Source organism: Schistocerca piceifrons, chromosome X (assembly GCF_021461385.2).
Source record: "Schistocerca piceifrons isolate TAMUIC-IGC-003096 chromosome X, iqSchPice1.1, whole genome shotgun sequence".
NCBI classification, from domain to species: Eukaryota; Metazoa; Arthropoda; class Insecta; order Orthoptera; family Acrididae; genus Schistocerca; species Schistocerca piceifrons.
Genome location: NC_060149.1, coordinates 785,581,668 through 785,599,175, shown reverse-complemented (window position 1 = coordinate 785,599,175; position 17,508 = coordinate 785,581,668). Strand labels below are relative to the sequence as shown.

At 48.0% G+C, this 17,508-nt stretch overlaps 1 protein-coding gene across 3 annotated transcripts in view; it reads left to right on the top strand.

The window, feature by feature from the left end:
• Positions 1–17,508, top strand: part of LOC124721148 (cullin-5) — a 237,388-nt gene that overhangs the window by 197,205 nt on the left and 22,675 nt on the right. For all 3 annotated transcript variants that reach the window (XR_007006279.1, XM_047245967.1, XM_047245966.1), the window contains exon 15: positions 15,111–15,234. Coding sequence is in view for 2 of the 3 variants with exons in the window: in XM_047245967.1 (XP_047101923.1) it covers positions 15,111–15,234 (124 nt within the window). In the remaining variant the exon portion in view is untranslated. The remainder of the gene's footprint in view (positions 1–15,110; positions 15,235–17,508) is intronic.

The window sequence follows — 17,508 nt, the reverse complement described above, 5'->3', positions numbered from 1 at the left end:
TACTTCATTTGTGCACTACGAGAGCAGCTTTATGCCTGAGATAGCGCCTGCCGATGATAACAGTGGTACACTTCTAATTAACTATAAACTAGCCCGCCCGGCTAGCCGCACGGTCTAATGCACTGCTTCCCGAGCGGGAAGAAGTGCCGGTCTCCGGCATTAATCCGCCTGGCAGATTAGTGTCAAGGTTCGGTGTGTCAGCCAGCCTGTGGATGGTTTTTAAGGTGGTTTTCCATTTACCTCTGTGAACACGGCCTGGTTCCCCTTTTTCCACCTCAGTTACACTGTGTTGGCGATTGCTGCGCAAATACCGTTTCCATGCACGCGGACACTGTAATTATTCTACCACGCAAACATTGGAGTTTCACTTGTCTGGTATGAGACGACCCTGGGGGAGGGGGAGGGGGGAAGTGTCCACTAGGGGCCAACTGCACAATAACCCTGGGTTTGGTGTGGGGCAGCGTTGGGGTGGGTGGACTGCTGTCACCTGTTGTGGGGTTGTGAACCACTGAGGGCTATGGCAGGACGGAGCCTCCCCGTAATTTCTAGGTCCCCGATTTAATACATACATACATACATACATACAGTACTTTCTTGAGAATCAAAATATGCCTCTCAATTATATTGTATTTATTAGACATGAAACATCACAATTATGTACGTTACAATACAGAAAGGTAAACATTTATATTAAACAAATTGATTTCCTCAAATAAAAATTATTACTTAACTGTACACCATGGGCACTTTTTCATAAGAAATAATTGTCTTTAGTTCTAAGTTCCCTTCTGAGGAATTGCACTGCTGGTCTCTTAGTACTTTCATTATATTGTGAAAACAACCACTCTATGTTTGAACATGGACTCCAAATTGCCTTCAGTGCAACTGCAGCGGATTATGGGTTGTCAAGTTTAGTTGCCTGCCGGCATTTGACAATGTCCACAGTTCTTGCTGAAAGCTGTCATTCAGCTAAATGGAGAAGAGATATGTATCCCTGCAGAATATCCATATTGTTATGAGTTGCCATGCCAGGTATACATGAGATTCTTTGCCACGTCAGAATTAAGAGTTTGTGATTACCATCCTAGGGTTGAAACACAATCCTAGGACTGAGAACAGAGACTTCGGTGGATCTGTAGCCATGAGCATCATCAGCTTTGTTTGGAGATGCAATCTAGTGTGCTTAAGTGTTTTTCTCATATCTGCCTCAATTTATACCTCTTCGCTTTATTCACAAGCTTGCTGGTTTCCTCGCCAAAGATTTCATTTGCCACTGTACCAGTTGTTTTAATGTAGAGTATATGTAGAGGAAATTAAAGTCACCCAACACATGTTGTACTCTGACACAAAGAAGGCATTTAAAGTCATAGAGCCTCTCACATTGCTAAAATTGTTTGCCTCAGCATTGAAGCAGCCTCTACAGAATGCTAGTGCTGGCACACAGACTTTGACAGCTGAGCAGAGCACATCAACCTGCACCTTTAAATGCAGCTGCAAGCTTGTACTACTTGTCCAATAACCAACCCTTCCTGCCATTGAAATAATGCTGGTTGCAGAACCTAATTTTGAAAAGGATAACAGACCCTCACAACAGGCAGAAGAAGAATGTTAGAAAAATGTTTCTTTTAAAAAGGCATTACCACCACCTCAAAAATCCAGGATGGGGCAAAACGCAATATGCCCGAGTGATTGGGTCTGAAACCATCAGACGTTGTGCCCTTGGTTCATTCCAACTGCTTGAGTCACTGTGCTTGAGTCGCTGAAACATCAGTCTCAAAGTAATTTTAATCAGAGTATAGAATAAAGACACAAGATATACTTCTTAGATTCTGTATAGAATACACAAAATAAAGTATTCCCTTTCTAGCAGCAGTCTACCTTTGATTTCTGGAGCAAAGAAGTGTGTTAAGTTTTTGAAAAAGGCACAGGTATTCTTGTTTAAAAAAAGGATAGTACAAGTGTTCGTAACTATAGGTCTCTCTTGCTGATTTCTGTCTCTTGTATGGTAATAAGACACGTTTTATTCTTACACATTATGACCATTCTGGGGAGCAGATCTCATCTGTACATTTTTTTGTAACTGAGTTACACAAGAGCTAGCAGGGACTCATCCTGATGTGTTTACAGAAAGGGATATATACAGGTTGCTCCTCAAGAACAGTGCAGACTAACGTAAGTCCTGCTGATGTGTTCTGTACACCAAGTTACAACAGGTGATGCCTATGTTTGCCCCCTCCTGGACTGAGGCATGCTGCTACGCACTTCGCGTCATTGTACAATAACAAACTGCATTCACTTTAAACAGGTGCATTCAAAGTGTTGTTACATTCTTAGGAATAGCAAAAAAGCTAGTTGGATTTCATTCACTAGTTCTTTTAGCAGTTCCACCCGTTCCTCTGTTGTGTGGACCAACCTGCGACGGCTCTCTGGGACCAAGATGCATTCCCCAATTAATGGCCTGAAGTAGCAGACGATGTTATCGTGAACCCTATGGCTATCTCCAACACCATGGGCCACCATTTTGCGGGAGTTTTGAGCTCTTACCACTGTCATCTTGTCTTTCTCCATTGGAAACGAGTGGAGGTGGCTCAGGTAATACCCTTTCCTCTCTGAATCGTGAATGCTACAGTGCCGTCTTTACTATGAGGGAGCTAGATTGCACACTCACTTCATCCTGAACTTCCACCTCAGGGCCAGACAATGTTCACATTCAGATGTTGCAGCAGCTTTCTTTGGTGGGCAAGCACTTTCTCCTTCAGACATACAATCGCATGTGGGCAGATGGCACATTATCCAGAGGCTGGCATGAAGCCCTCCATCTGGCTACCACCCTGTTTCTCTCACCGCTCCCCCCCTCTCCTCCCTCGCTCCCCCCTCTCCTCCCTCGCTCCCCCCTCTCCTCCCTCGCTCCCCCCTCTCCTCCCTCGCTCCCCCCTCTCCTCCCTCGCTCCCCCCTCTCCTCCCTCGCTCCCCCCTCTCCTCCCTCGCTCCCCCCTCTCCTCCCTCGCTCCCCCCTCTCCTCCCTCGCTCCCCCCTCTCCTCCCTCGCTCCCCCCTCTCCTCCCTCGCTCCCCCCTCTCCTCCCTCGCTCCCCCCTCTCCTCCCTCGCTCCCCCCTCTCCTCCCTCGCTCCCCCCTCTCCTCCCTCGCTCCCCCCTCTCCTCCCTCGCTCCCCCCTCTCCTCCCTCGCTCCCCCCTCTCCTCCCTCGCTCCCCCCTCTCCTCCCTCGCTCCCCCCTCTCCTCCCTCGCTCCCCCCTCTCCTCCCTCGCTCCCCCCTCTCCTCCCTCGCTCCCCCCTCTCCTCCCTCGCTCCCCCCTCTCCTCCCTCGCTCCCCCCTCTCCTCCCTCGCTCCCCCCCTCTCCCCCCTCGCTCCCCCCCTCTCCCCCCTCGCTCCCCCCTCTCCCCCCTCGCTCCCCCCTCTCCCCCCTCGCTCCCCCCTCGCTCCCCCCTCTCCCCCCTCGCTCCCCCCTCTCCCCCCTCGCTCCCCCCTCTCCCCCCCCTCGCTCCCCCCTCTCCCCCCCCTCGCTCCCCCCTCTCCCCCCCCTCGCTCCCCCCTCTCCCCCCCCTCGCTCCCCCCTCTCCCCCCTCGCTCCCCCCTCTCCCCCCTCGCTCCCCCCTCTCCCCCCTCGCTCCCCCCTCTCCCCCCTCGCACCCCCACCCCGTCACCCGCGCACCCCCCCTCCCGCTCCCCCCCCCCCGCGCTCACCCCTTCGCCCCCCCCCACTCGCCCCCCCCACTCGCTCCCCCCCCCCACTCGCCCCACCCCACTCGCTCCCCCCCCCACTCGCTCCCCCCCACTCGCTCCCCCCCACTCGCTCCCCACCCCCCACTCGCTCCCCACCCCCCACTCGCTCCCCACCCCCCACTCGCTCCCCACCCCCCACTCGCTCCCCACCCCCCACTCGCTCCCCACCCCCCACTCGCTCCCCACCCCCCACTCGCTCCCCACCCCCCACTCGCTCCCCACCCCCCACTCGCTCCCCACCCCCCACTCGCTCCCCACCCCCCACTCGCTCCCCACCCCCCACTCGCTCCCCACCCCCCACTCGCTCCCCACCCCCCACTCGCTCCCCACCCCCCACTCGCTCCCCACCCCCCACTCGCTCCCCACCCCCCACTCGCTCCCCACCCCCCACTCGCTCCCCACCCCCCACTCGCTCCCCACCCCCCACTCGCTCCCCACCCCCCACTCGCTCCCCACCCCCCACTCGCTCCCCCCACCCACTCCCCCCCCCCCCCACTCGCTCCCCCCCCCCCACTCGCTCCCCCCCACTCGCTCCCCCCCCCACTCGCTCCCCCCCCCACTCGCTCCCCCCCCACTCGCTCCCCCCCCACTCGCTCCCCCCCCCCCACTCGCTCCCCCCCCCTCACTCGCTCCCCCCCCCACTCGCTCCCCCCCCCCCCCTCGCTACTCCCCCCCCCCCCTCGCTGCTACTCCCCCCCCCCTCGCTGCTACCCCCCCCCTCGCTGCTACCCCCCCCTCGCTACTCCCCCCCCCCTCGCTACTCCCCCCCCCCTCGCTACTCCCCCCCCCCTCGCTACTCCCCCCCCTCGCTACTCCCCCCCTCGCTACTCCCCCCCCTCGCTACTCCCCCCCTCGCTACTCCCCCCCCCCCTCGCTACTCCCCCCCCTCGCTACTCCCCCCCCCTCGCTACTCCCCCCCCTCGCTGCTACCCCCCCTCGCTACTCCCCCCCCCCCCCTCGCTGCTACCCCCCCTCGCTACTCCCCCCCCCTCGCTGCTACCCCCCCCCTCGCTACTCCCCCCCCTCGCTACTCCCCCCCCCTCGCTGCTACGCCCCCCCCCCCTCGCTGCTACCCACCCCCTCGCTGCTACCCACCCCCTCGCTGCTACCCACCCCCTCGGTGCTACCCCCCCCCGCTGCCCCCCCCCCCCGCTGCCCCCCCTCGCTGCCCCCCCCCGCTGCCCCCCCTCGCTGCCCCCCCTCGCTGCCCCCCCCTCGCTGCTCTCCCCCCCCCTCGCTGCTCTCCCCCCCCCTCGCTGCTCTCCCCCCCCTCGCTGCTCTCCCCCCCCCTCGCTGCTCTCCCCCCCCCTCGCCGCTCCCCCCCCCTCGCCGCTCCCCCCCCTCGCCGCTCCCCCCCCTCGCCGCTCCCCCCCCTCGCCGCTCTCCCCCCCCCCTCGCTCTCCCCCCCCCCCCTCGCTGCTCTCCCCCCCCCTCGCTGCTTTCCCCCCCTCGCTGCTCTCCCCCCCCCTCGCTGCTTTCCCCCCCCCCCCTCGCTGCTCTCCCCCCCACCTCGCTGCTCTCCCCCCCCACCTCGCTGCTCTCCCCCCCACCTCGCTGCTCTCCCCCCCACCTCGCTGCTCTCCCCCCCACCTCGCTGCTCTCCCCCCCACCTCGCTGCTCTCCCCCCCACCTCGCTGCTCCTCCCCCCCGCTGCTCTCCCCCCCCGTCGCTGCCCCCCCCCCGTCGCTGCCCCCCCTCGCTGCCCCCCCCCTCGCTGCTCCCCCCCCCCTCGCTGCTCCCCCCCCCCTCGCTGCTCCCCCCCCCTCGCTGCTCCCCCCCCCCTCGCTGCTCCCCCCCCCTCGCTGCTCCCCCCCCCCTCGCTGCTCCCCCCCCTCGCTGCTCCCCCCCTCGCTGCTCCCCCCCCCCCTCGCTGCTCCCCCCCCCCCCCCTCGCTGCTCCCCCCCCCCCCCTCGCTGCTCCCCCCCCCTCGCTGCTCCCCCCCCCTCGCTGCTCCCCCCCCCTCGCTGCTCCCCCCCCCCTCGCTGCTCCCCCCCCCCTCGCTGCTCCCCCCCCCCCTCGCTGCTCCCCCCCTCGCTGCTCCCCCCCCCCTCGCTGCTCCCCCCACCCCACCCCCGCTGCTCCCCTCCCCCACCCCCGCTGCTCCCCCCCCCCCTGCTCCCCCCCTCGCTGCTCCCCCCCTCGCTGCTCCCCCCCTCGCTGCTCCCCCCCCTCGCTGCTCCCCCCACCCCACCCCCGCTGCTCCCTCCCCCACCCCCGCTGCTCCCGCCTCCCCCCTCGCCCGCAAGTCCCGCCTCCCCCCTCGCCCGCTGCTCCCCCTCACCCTCTCCCCTACCCCCTCCCCTCTCTTCTCCCCCCTCTCTTCTCCTCCCCCCTCTCCTCCAGAAGACTAATGGACATGCCATCTGTTTAGAATGAGACATCCCCCTCTCATCCCCCTCCCCGCTCCCCCCTCCCCTGTTGAGAGCATGATTCAATCTTCACAATGTGTGTGGAAAGGTTCTCAAAGACCAAAAAAAAAGTCAGGTCAAATGTCAAAGCCATGCTGATAGTTTTCTTTGTCTTTGAAGTGTTAGTGCCACAGGAACAAACTATTAATCGATGATACTTCCACAAAAAATGAAATCACTGTGGTGCCTCATTCTCCGTACTCTCCAGACCTGGCCCCTGCGGAGTTTTTTTATTTTATTTTATTTTTTTATTTTCAAAATTGAAAATCCCATTGAAAGGAAGAAGATTTTGCAATGATAGACAAGATAAAAGAAAATTCACAGCTGGCACTTTGCGCACACTCCAGCAAGAGGCATATCAAGACTGCTTCTGGAAGTGGAAATGACATTGGGAGCGGTGTATCAACTGCGGAGGAGAGTATTTCAAAGGAGGACCATGCTCAATAAGTAAAAGGTAAGCGTAGAAAAATTTTGTGGACAATGATCTGGAATTTTTTGAACAGGTCATCTACAGTAAAAGTAGTTTGCACGTCTTGAACACATTTTACAAATGTGGGCCTGGAGGACTATGTATACCCTTCTAAAAATTGTATCTCTTTCACTGATGCACGGCTGTGTGCACACAGTAGGCCTGCTGATGGCAGCCATATTCTCAGATAGTTACTACACATCTTTGGTGTGTTCTATAAATTAGTTTCCAGGAATTTCATAGTCAAAATCGTAAAACTTACTTTTTTCACAAAGTTATGCTGACCTTTTTGCAGCAAGCGTTATGAATCACTGCACACATGTGGGGGGGGGGTTGTTTGCAAGAAACACATGTGGACAGAATCTACATAAATCTCTGCACATTGGTCTATGCTGCCCAGCCGAAATTGATTCTTAATAGACCTGGACGGCAGTTGCAGTGTTCTTCCAGGAGAGGCGAATTCCACCACCTTGATCACTGCTCACTTTATAGTTTACAGACTGACTATACCTTCCCAATGTTTTCAGTCTAGTTATCTTTTATGAGTGTACAAAAAATTTCTGAGCTTGTGTTTATATAGTGGGGTTATTTTTAGTTTATTAAGTGAGTACTTATTTTCAGTTGTTACGTGAGTACTTATTTTCAGTTGTTAAGTGGTTTATTATGTAAAAAAAAAAAAAAAAAAAAAAACTCTGCAGTTGAAGCTATCAACTGTCTACCACAGTGAAGAGCACACCCCATGTTTAAAATGCTGTCAGTATGTATTCAGTAATGTCAGTTCCATTGTCTCCACTATCAATGTCTTTAATACTTTCCACAACATGAGCTGTGTCAAATACTTCACCCCAGTTTAGCTCTCCCAACATCAGAAGCAGCCCAGAGGCTTCAATTAGTTCCCTCTGTAACAGAAGTAAGTCAGTTAGATTGTTATGGAACTTCAAATATTTTGGCATAAGTCAAACTACATTACAGCAGATTACTGTTTTAGACTTGTGATTAGTTGCAGTACATCATACATACTCACACCCTCATTGCAAGATATACGGTGGATATGTGATAAGTGGCTTCACTCAGTGCAATCCACTCTGCAAGTGCCAGCGATTCCTGAATGGAAAATATTTATGCAGTCTAACAGTAAAACAATTAATAATGTAATAAGTGCAGTAACTTTCTCTTCATTTATTAATTCATCACCAACTGCCTACAATGTGGTTACATGGCTTTACAATATGTTGCCAGTGATAGAAGCATGGTGCCACATTTACCAGTCCAATCCCTGTGCTACAAACACTTTGTAGGTCACTGACAACATCACGTGTACAAATTAAAAATTTCTTAGCCATTGTCTATGTGAATATTCTGACAGGATAGATTGTTGCTCACCACATACAGAAGACATCAAGTGGCAGACATGCACAATGCAAATGCCTGCATTTTCCATTGTTTGGTTGTTTACATAAAAGCTTACTTAACAAATGCAAATAAGTACTCAATAAACTGAAAATAACTCTGCTATATAAACAGCAGCTAAATGAAATTTTTGTTGTCTCCATGCATACAATGACTGAACCAGAAGTGCTGGGGTGGTATAGTCTGTAAACTGGAAAGCGAGCATTGTTTCTGGTGAGTAACCTTTCCCAGAACAACACTAAAACTGCCATACAGGATGACCGAAGAATCGACCTCCCCTCTGGCAGCATATAAGAGTGTGCAGAGATTTACTTAGTCTGTCCATATGTATTAGTTGCTTTATTATTATTATTATTATTATTATTATTATTATTATTATTATTATTATGGTTGTTGTTGTTGTTGTTGTCTCATATCTGTATTCCATGTAGTGATAATGCACTTTGTGGAAAACACACACACTTCCCAGGCATATCTGTGCATTGCATTGCCAGTGATTCATCAACCAAACTGCAGAAGGGTCTATATAACTTTCTGAAATAGCCTTTAGTTGGTTCTTGTGGAATTGTGGGGTACATAGTAAGGACTCGTCTGTTCACTTTTCAGCTTGTAGACTCATGGAGGAGGGAAGTGCATGATCACAGTCCAGTGACACACTATCCCTCACACGTCTACAATTGCTCCCCTCCTCCCACCCTCTCCAGCCTGTCACACTCCGAGAACACAATTTATCCCTTAATACAACTCTACTGCATTTGAATGTGGTTCACACATTTAATATCTGTTCTTAATCCACTTCATTTAACAGTAACCATTAATTTTATGTCTCTGAAACACTGTTCAATAATTTGTGATACTTTTTCATCCCCAGCAACGCAGAACTATTAGTCCTAGAGAAAAAATGACTAGGAACTTTCTGTGGGAAATTTAATGTACTTTAATATTGTACTAGAAGTCCTTTCCTCTAGAATGCGTGGTTTCCAATTATTCAAGAAAAATGTTAAAAAGTGACCTTTAAATGACCCTAACCCCATGCTTGCACCCTAATGGTAGGATTTTTAGTAGGTTGTTTCAGGCACGTCATCCTACCACTGTACAAAAAATTGTGAGTACACAAATTTTCCCCTAATCAACCTTTTTTGGTCTTCGTTGACTGGACTATAGAGTCTAGTCACAGCCTTACACCACAGACTTCACCTTTACCCTGCTATTTCAGAAATCTCAAAGGGAAAAAAAAGAAAGTAAAAAAAGTGAGACTTTAGAAAAAAGTAAATAAATAAAACTTGTGGAAATTGTTAAATACAGAATTTAGTGGGTTTTGTCTGAAGAACTTAATTCAGATGTGCATTTATCATTTACAAACACATCACATGGTAGACCTGCAGATGAAATGTATAGCAAGAGGAATCAGATGGTGAAAGTTAAATTACTCTGCCCAAACCGATAGCAGTACTATTCATATTTGCTGCTGCCTTTTTTTAGGCATCTAGTTTCCACAGTGTCACTGCAATGGTATCATATTTTTTCCCAATAATGTCCAATTATTACTCAAAAATAAAGGGTAAAGTCACACAGAATGAGGATATTCGGAAGTAATAGTTACATATTGGTAGATGAGACAGTATCGAGTGGCACCGGGATAGCAGTAAGCAAAAATAGTTTAGCACATGTGCACGGTTTGTGAATATAAGTATTCCTGCAAAGAATCATTTTCAGATATGGAGAATATATTAATTTCTTTTGAGAGATTTTTAAGAAAAGTTAGTTTTTATGGTGAAGAGAGTTCAAAATGTTGGCCTCTTCTCTCTCACTCTTGTAGATTTACTTTATTTTAATACACAGCCTAAAAAATAGTGAAGCCGCAGACCTACTGATAACAAACAGACCCGAACTTTTCGACTCTGTAAGTGCAGAACAGGGAATCAGTGATCATAAGGCCGTTGCAGCATCTCTGAATATGGAAGTTAATAGGAATATAAAAAAAGGAGGAAGGTTTATCTGTTTAGCAAGAGTAATAGAAGGCAGATTTCAAACTACCTAAGAGATCAAAACGAAAATTTCTGTTCCGACACTGACAATGTTGAGTGTTTATGGAAAAAATTCAAGGCAATCGTAAAATGTGTCTTAGACAGGTACGTGCCGAGTAAAACTGTGAGGGATGGGAAAAAACCCACCGTGGTTCAACAACAAAGTTAGGAAACTACTGCGAAAGCAAAGAGAGCTTCACTGCAAGTTTAAACGCAGCCAAAACCTGTCAGACAAACAGAAGCTAGACGATGTCAAAGTAGCGTAAGGAGGGCTATGCATGAAGCGTTCAGTGAATTCGAAAGTAAAATTCTATGTACTGACTTGACAGAAAATCCTAGGAAGTTCTGGTCTTACGTTAAATCAGTAAGTGGCTCGAAACAGCATATCCAGACACTCTGGGATGATGATGGCATTGAAACAGAGGATGACATGCGTAAAGCTGAAATACTAAACACCTTTTTCCAAAGCTGTTTCACAGAGGAAGACCGCACTGCAGTTCCTTCTCTAAATCCTCGCACAAACGAAAAAATGGCTGACATCGAAATAAGTGTCCAAGGAATGGGATACCAATTCGATTCTACACAGAGTATGCGAAAGAACTTGCCCCCCTTCTAACAGCCGTGTACCGCAAGTCTCTAGAGGAACGGAAGGTTCCAAATGATTGGAAAAGAGCACAGGTAGTCCCAGTCTTCAAGAAGGGTCGTCGAGCAGATGCGCCAAACTATAGACCTGTATCTCTGACATCAGTCTGTTGTAGAATTTTAGAACATGTTTTTTGCTCGAGTATCATGTCGTTTTTGGAAACCCAGAATCTACTCTGTAGGAATCAACATGGATTCCGGAAACAGCGATCGTGTGAGACCCAACTCGCTTTATTTGTTCATGAGACCCAGAAAATATTAGATACAGGCTCCCAGGTAGATGCTATTTTCCTTGACTTCCGGAAGGCGTTCGATACAGTTCCGCACTGCTGCCTGATAAACAAAGTAAGAGCCTATGGAATATCAGACCAGCTGTGTTTCTGGATTGAAGAATTTTTAGCAAACAGAACACAGCATGTTGTTATCAATGGAGAGACGTCTACAGACGTTAAAGTAACCTCTGGCGTACCACAGGGGAGTGTTATGGGACCATTACTTTTCACAATATATATAAATGACCTAGTAGATAGTGTCGGAAGTTCCATGCGGCTTTTTGCCGATGATGCTGTAGTATACAGAGAAGTTGCAGCATTAGAAAATTGTAGCGAAATGCAGGAAGATCTGCAGCGGATAGGCACTTGGTGCAGGGAGTGGCAACTGACCCTTAACATAGACAAATGTAATGTATTGCGAATACATAGAAAGAAGGATCCTTTATTGTATGATTACGTGATAGCAGAACAAACACTGGTAGCAGTTACTTCTGTAAAATATCTGGGAATATGCGTGTGGAACGATTTGAAGTGGAATGATTATTTGGTAACCATGATAGCGTTACGGAGATGTTTAGCAAACTCAAGTAGCAGACTCTGCAAGAGAGGCGCTCTGCATCGCGGTGTAGCTTGCTCGCCAGGTTTCGAGAGGGTGCATTTCTGGATGAGGTATCGAATATATTGCTTCCCCCTACTTATACCTCCCGAGGAGATCACGAATGTAAAATTAGAGAGATTCGAGCGCGCACGGAGGCTTTCCGGCAGTCGTTCTTCCCGCGAACCATACGCGACTGGAACAGAAAAGGAAGGTAATGACAGTGGCACGTAAAGTGCCCTCCGCCACACACTGTTGGGTGGCTTGCGGAGTATAAATGTAGATGTAGAAAAGAAAGAGGAAAGAAATGATATGAAACTTCACGATATGAGAGGGTAAGTAATGTCAAATTTACCATCATTAGTATGAGCCTACTTACCATTATGACATTGCACTCCCTATGGCCTGGCTGGATGCATCGATTCAGTCGGGGAGGATGTCTAAAACCATTTTATCCTTTACTGAGGCAAGCTGGCCCACAACCGTTGCAGTTGATCGTCAATATCTCAGATACTGGCACTGCGACAAAGTTCACATTCTAGTCAGTACCACGCATTCTGTCGGGCAGATCTGGAGATCTTGCTGGCTATGAAAGTAACTCAGATCACACAGACAGTTTGTGGACAGATGTCGTGTATGGTTGAGCATTGTCGTTTCAAAAACTGGGATCGCAATACTGTCAAGTGAGAGGTAACACCTGCAGGTGCAGGACGCCTGTGACATAATATTCCGCCATCAGAATTCCCCAAATCACTACCGTCCGTGATCTGAAGCAGTACCTGATGGCTCCCCACACCGTGAGAGGGGGAGTAACACTGCCGATCCTCTCCAAAACATAGGACTTATGGGATCTCTCTCCAGCTCACTGCCGTACCTGCTGACAACAGTCATCTGGGTAGTGCAAAAGCGCAATTCATCACCGAACACGATGCATCGCCATTCATCGGCTGTCTGTACTTCCCAGTCATGGCTTCTGTCTGAATGCAACCGTTTGTGTTGTGGTTGTAATGGCAGCCTGTGCATGGGATGGTAATTCCTTAGTCCAGCTACTACTAGTCTCAGACCAGTGTTGTGAGGTGGTGGAAAAATTTGCAGGGATTCCATTAGTTGTTCTCAGATGTGAAGGGGCTAAGATGTACTTGCACGACAGGGTAATCCTCCCCTGGAGTGGTAGACAGGAAACTTGACGACGAGTATGCATCCCCTCACATTCCCATACAGTCTGAGATCGGGTCACTGTCACATCTGAATGCCCCACAAATCTGGATATTGCGCGATTCAACTAGCTGACCAAATGGGCAACCAGAACGAGGCCTCTTTCAAAAGACTGTCAGGTGCCGATAAGGTCGTCTTGCCCGAGTGTGTGGCATCCTTGTGTCCTTTGGCGGTCCCTTGACATCTCACGCTGCTTGTACCCTTCATATATCCTACTAGGCTCAGTAATACTGCTAAACACAAACAATCTGAAGCACTTTGGTGACTGTTCTCTCTGTCCGAGAGAAGGGCAACAGTAATCATTCATGTACCCACTCCACTGACGGTGTATAATTTATGAAGTTATGTTGACATCTGACCACGTATTCACTTTTTTCATCAAGTAGTGTATATACTGTTTAATTTGCCATTTCAGACAATTAATAGGGTAAATTTTCTGTACTTCATAATAATGTGTGTGGAAAGAATATATTTAAATTTATAAGGTATTTGTTGAGGTTACTTAATGTTTGTTTCACTAACAAAAATAATAATCCTACCTCATTTGCAACTAACTCTGAAACAATTGTATGCAGATACCTTTCTTACCAGGAAATCTGGCATTTCAAATACAGGGAAAGTAGGCCATTAGAAAATTGCCATTTCATGCAGTGGTGCCTAGTTTCATTCTTATCACATGACTCGATCAATGTCGAGTATCATTCTCAGGAAAGTTTTCAGGCTGAAAAACTGAGTGAATGTCTTGTTCTGCATTAACTTCTCTCCTCGATTATTGAGTGGTTAGTGGAAGGTTTGAGAGACTGCGAAACAAGGAGTCCAATCACCTAAAAGAACTAAAAGGTGTACAACTTTGCTTCCACCATTTTTTCGCCAACATTTGAGGCTTTAAGGAAACAAATTGGTTACACACGTATCATTCAAAGTGTTTTCCATTGCTGGCCGATGCTTTCTCCCATCTTTCGGGCAATGTACGAATCCCGCATCTAAAAAATTATTCATCTTTTGAAGCAATCCATGAATCGATCTAATTTGTGACTTCTTCATGAGATCGGAAGTGTTGGTCAGCCAGGCTATGCGCCATTGATCTAAACAGGCGATAGTCAGAGGGAACAATGTCTGGAGAATACGGCGGGTGGGATAGGACTTCCCATTTTAACATTTCCAAGTACATTTTTACACCTCTTTTGCAACATGGGGTCGAGCGTTGTTGTGATGCAAAATGACTTTATCGTGCCTCTTGCTATATTGTCTTTTAATGCTCTGCTCAAACGCATTAGGGCTAATTGCATTCAGTAACGAGCACCTGGGATGGTTTCATTTGGTTTTAACACCTCGTAGTATTCAACGCCGAGCTGGTCCCACCAAATGCAGAGCATGATCTTGGAGCCATGAATATTTGGTTTGGCCGTCAATGTGGAAGCATGACCAGGATATCTCCATGATTTTTTGTGTTTAGGGTTATATCAATGAACCAATTTTTCGTCCTCGGTCACAATGCGATCCAGAAATCCCTTCCGTTTTTGCCTCTGAAGCAACTGTTCACAAACACAGACACGCCATTCAACGTCTTCTTAGTTTCAGCTCACACAGGACCCAAGTTCCTTCTTTCTGAATCATGCCCATAGCCTTGAGACATTTTGAAATGGCTTGCTGTGTCACTCCCACTAATTGTGCCAGTTCGTATCGAGTTTAACGTGAGTCTTCACTCAGCAATGTCTCCAATTCTGCATCTTCGAAAACAATCTCTATTCCACCACTATGCCGGTCTAAGACGTTAAAATCACTGTTCTTGAAGCAGTGAAATCACTCATGACATGTTCTTTCACTAATGGTATCCTTACTATATGTACTTGAGAGCATTCGATGAGATTCAGCCACGGTTTTCTTCATATTGAAACAAAACAGTAACACCTCCCACAAGTGACAAGAATTAGGCTCATAAACTGACATTTTCGATCAAGAACAACTTTATGATGCATACACAAATTGACTGATGTTTGAATGAGGTTATGTTGACCGAGGTCCAAGCTAACTGCCTGACATCTGCAATCTGTTTCTTTCGACCGCTACTTACTGTTGTCGCCACCTATCAGCAAACGGCGGAAGCAAAGTTGTACATCTTGTAATAAAATGGGTTGCAGAATATGAAAATGCAGTGTATATGTTGTTGAAGAAACTTCGCAAAATGTAGTGCAGTTTCTGCAGATAAGTCACTGTAACGAAGTTATTTTGAAGGCTGTGTTGTCATTTATTTTCTTAAACCAAAACTACTTGTCATTTACAGTAAACACACACTTACCCCATTTGCCGTCTGCTATTATCCTATAGGAAGAATGGAAAGCTTCAGAAACGGGGGAAAATCAACCTCGTTGGACGGCTGCAGCTTTCCACTGAGAGGAGCAAGGAGGAAGATAATGAAAGTATAGTGCAGCTGAGAATACTTCGTGTACAGGTAAAGGATATCATATTATTTCTAAAAAAAAGTTCTACTTCTTAGTAATGCAGTGGTAAAAAAAGAAAGAAACTCTTGAAGCCCAGTCTATATTTGAAACTGGAGCAATATTTTATGAAGTTACAGAGACCAGTTTTCAGCTGTATTTTGCAGTTTATATTATTGAATTTTCACATTTTTTAATGATGATGTCGTTAGGGCTACAGAAAAGGGAAGGGACTAGTTATCTGACAAGTATAAATAGATTAGCAAATACAACAAAATTTTTCAAAAAATTTAGTCTGGTTCGGTGCTCGTTTCCCATTGTTGCAATATATTTTTAAATAATTCAGTTATAGTTATAAACAAATAAAGAAAGGAACAAATAAATAGAGACTGAACTACAATGCTGACCTGAAATACAGAGCCTGGAGAAGAAAGTAGAATAGGAAAGGCCAAAAGCGATGGAAATACTTGTCATGAGCAGGATAATCTCTGAAAAAAATCAGCATAGTCTGTAAAGAGTGTTACATCAGCCACACAATACAAGACTATGAAAGCAAGTGGTTTACTTGATGGAGCTTCAGATGGCAGGTGTAAGGAATCTAGCAATTTGAAAAATTCCATGTACGGGTGGTATGTCGCATGTCGTTTGAGTCGGTGCTGCCATATACCATCCTTTCATTGAAAGTGTCTCCTCTTTTGTCAACCAACAACTGTGACCAAGTGTCTGCCTAGCCTCCACTTCCTTCGCAGACTCTCAACCATCCACATTCTGTTACCATTTAGATCCCTACTCCTCAATATTGATGCCAACTCCCTGTATGCTAATGTCCCCCATTCCTGTGGCCTCGCCACTATCGTGCACTACCTTCTCGAATCCACAGTACTGCTGCAAGCACCCACATGGCACCCTTCTGTGCCGACCTGTTAGTGGACCATTTAGAGGAAACTTTCTTAGCCTCCCAAAACCCCAGATCTTTTGTCCAGTTCAGGTCTACTGATGATATTTTCATGATCTGGACCCTGGACTGAGACACCTTTTTGTCATTTCTCTGTAACCTCAACTCCTTCTGTCCCATTTGTTTCATTTGGTCCTCCTCGGCCTGACATGCCACCTTCCCAGATGTTGACCTCAGCCTCAGTGACAGCTCCACCCATATTTCTGACTATATTGAGCTCACCAAACAACAACAGGATCTGCATTTTGACAGCTGTTATCACTTCTGCACCAAAAAATCGCTCCCAACATACTCCGACCACTTGTGAAATATGAATATGCAGTGATGAAAATTCCTACTTCAGTATACTGAAGGTTTCACTAAACATATTCCTATTTGGTTGGCAATTATTCAAGACTTGTTGCATGTGACAATGCAAGTTAGAAAATTGCTTTCTTAGCATAAACTTTACTTCTGCGGTATACTAAATTAATTTAGCTGTTTGTGACGTATCGTTGCATCATAACAGTACAGTAAGATTGGTCTGGTGATTTTGGAAATGTCACGTGGGCAGTAGAACAAACAGTCTCCATAACGTTAGAAAACATCTTTCCTTCCATGTTTATTAATTTGAGATACGGTTACCACATAACCTTCATAGGTGGTAAGTATTTGGCACAGTATTCACAACATGGGGGTAATTGTCCTTTGAGGGGTAAAAATGAAAAGGGTTCAATTAGAGAGTAGCGGCCACTCAAAATTATTTTTATCAAATAATCTTTATTGCCAGTGTTGTTATGACTCTTATTATTTGGTATCAGCATAACCAATTATTTGATATCCACAGCTGGATAATGTCTTCCCCTATACACTCTGAATTGTTTTGATGTCTTCCTTCAATCCAACCTGGTATGGATCCCAAACACTCTAGCAGTACTCAAGAATAGTTTGCACCAGCATCCTATACAGGGTCTCTTTTACAGGTGAACAGCACTTTCCTAAAATTCTCCCAATAAGCCGAAGTCGACCATTTGCCTTCCCTACCACAGTTTTCACATGCTCATTCCACCTCAGATAACTTGCAACGTTACACCCAGATATTTAAACAACTTGGCTGTGTCAAGCAGGACACTAGTAATACTATATTCAAATATTACAGGCTTGTTCTTCCTACTCATTTGCATTAACTTATATTTTTCCACATTTAGGGCTAGCCGCCATTCATCACACCAACTGCAAATTTTGTCTAAGTCGTCTTTTATCTTCCTTCAGTCTCTAAACTTCAACACCATACTGCACCACGGTATCATCAGAAAACAACTGCAGATTGCTGCCCTCCCTGTCTGCCAAATAA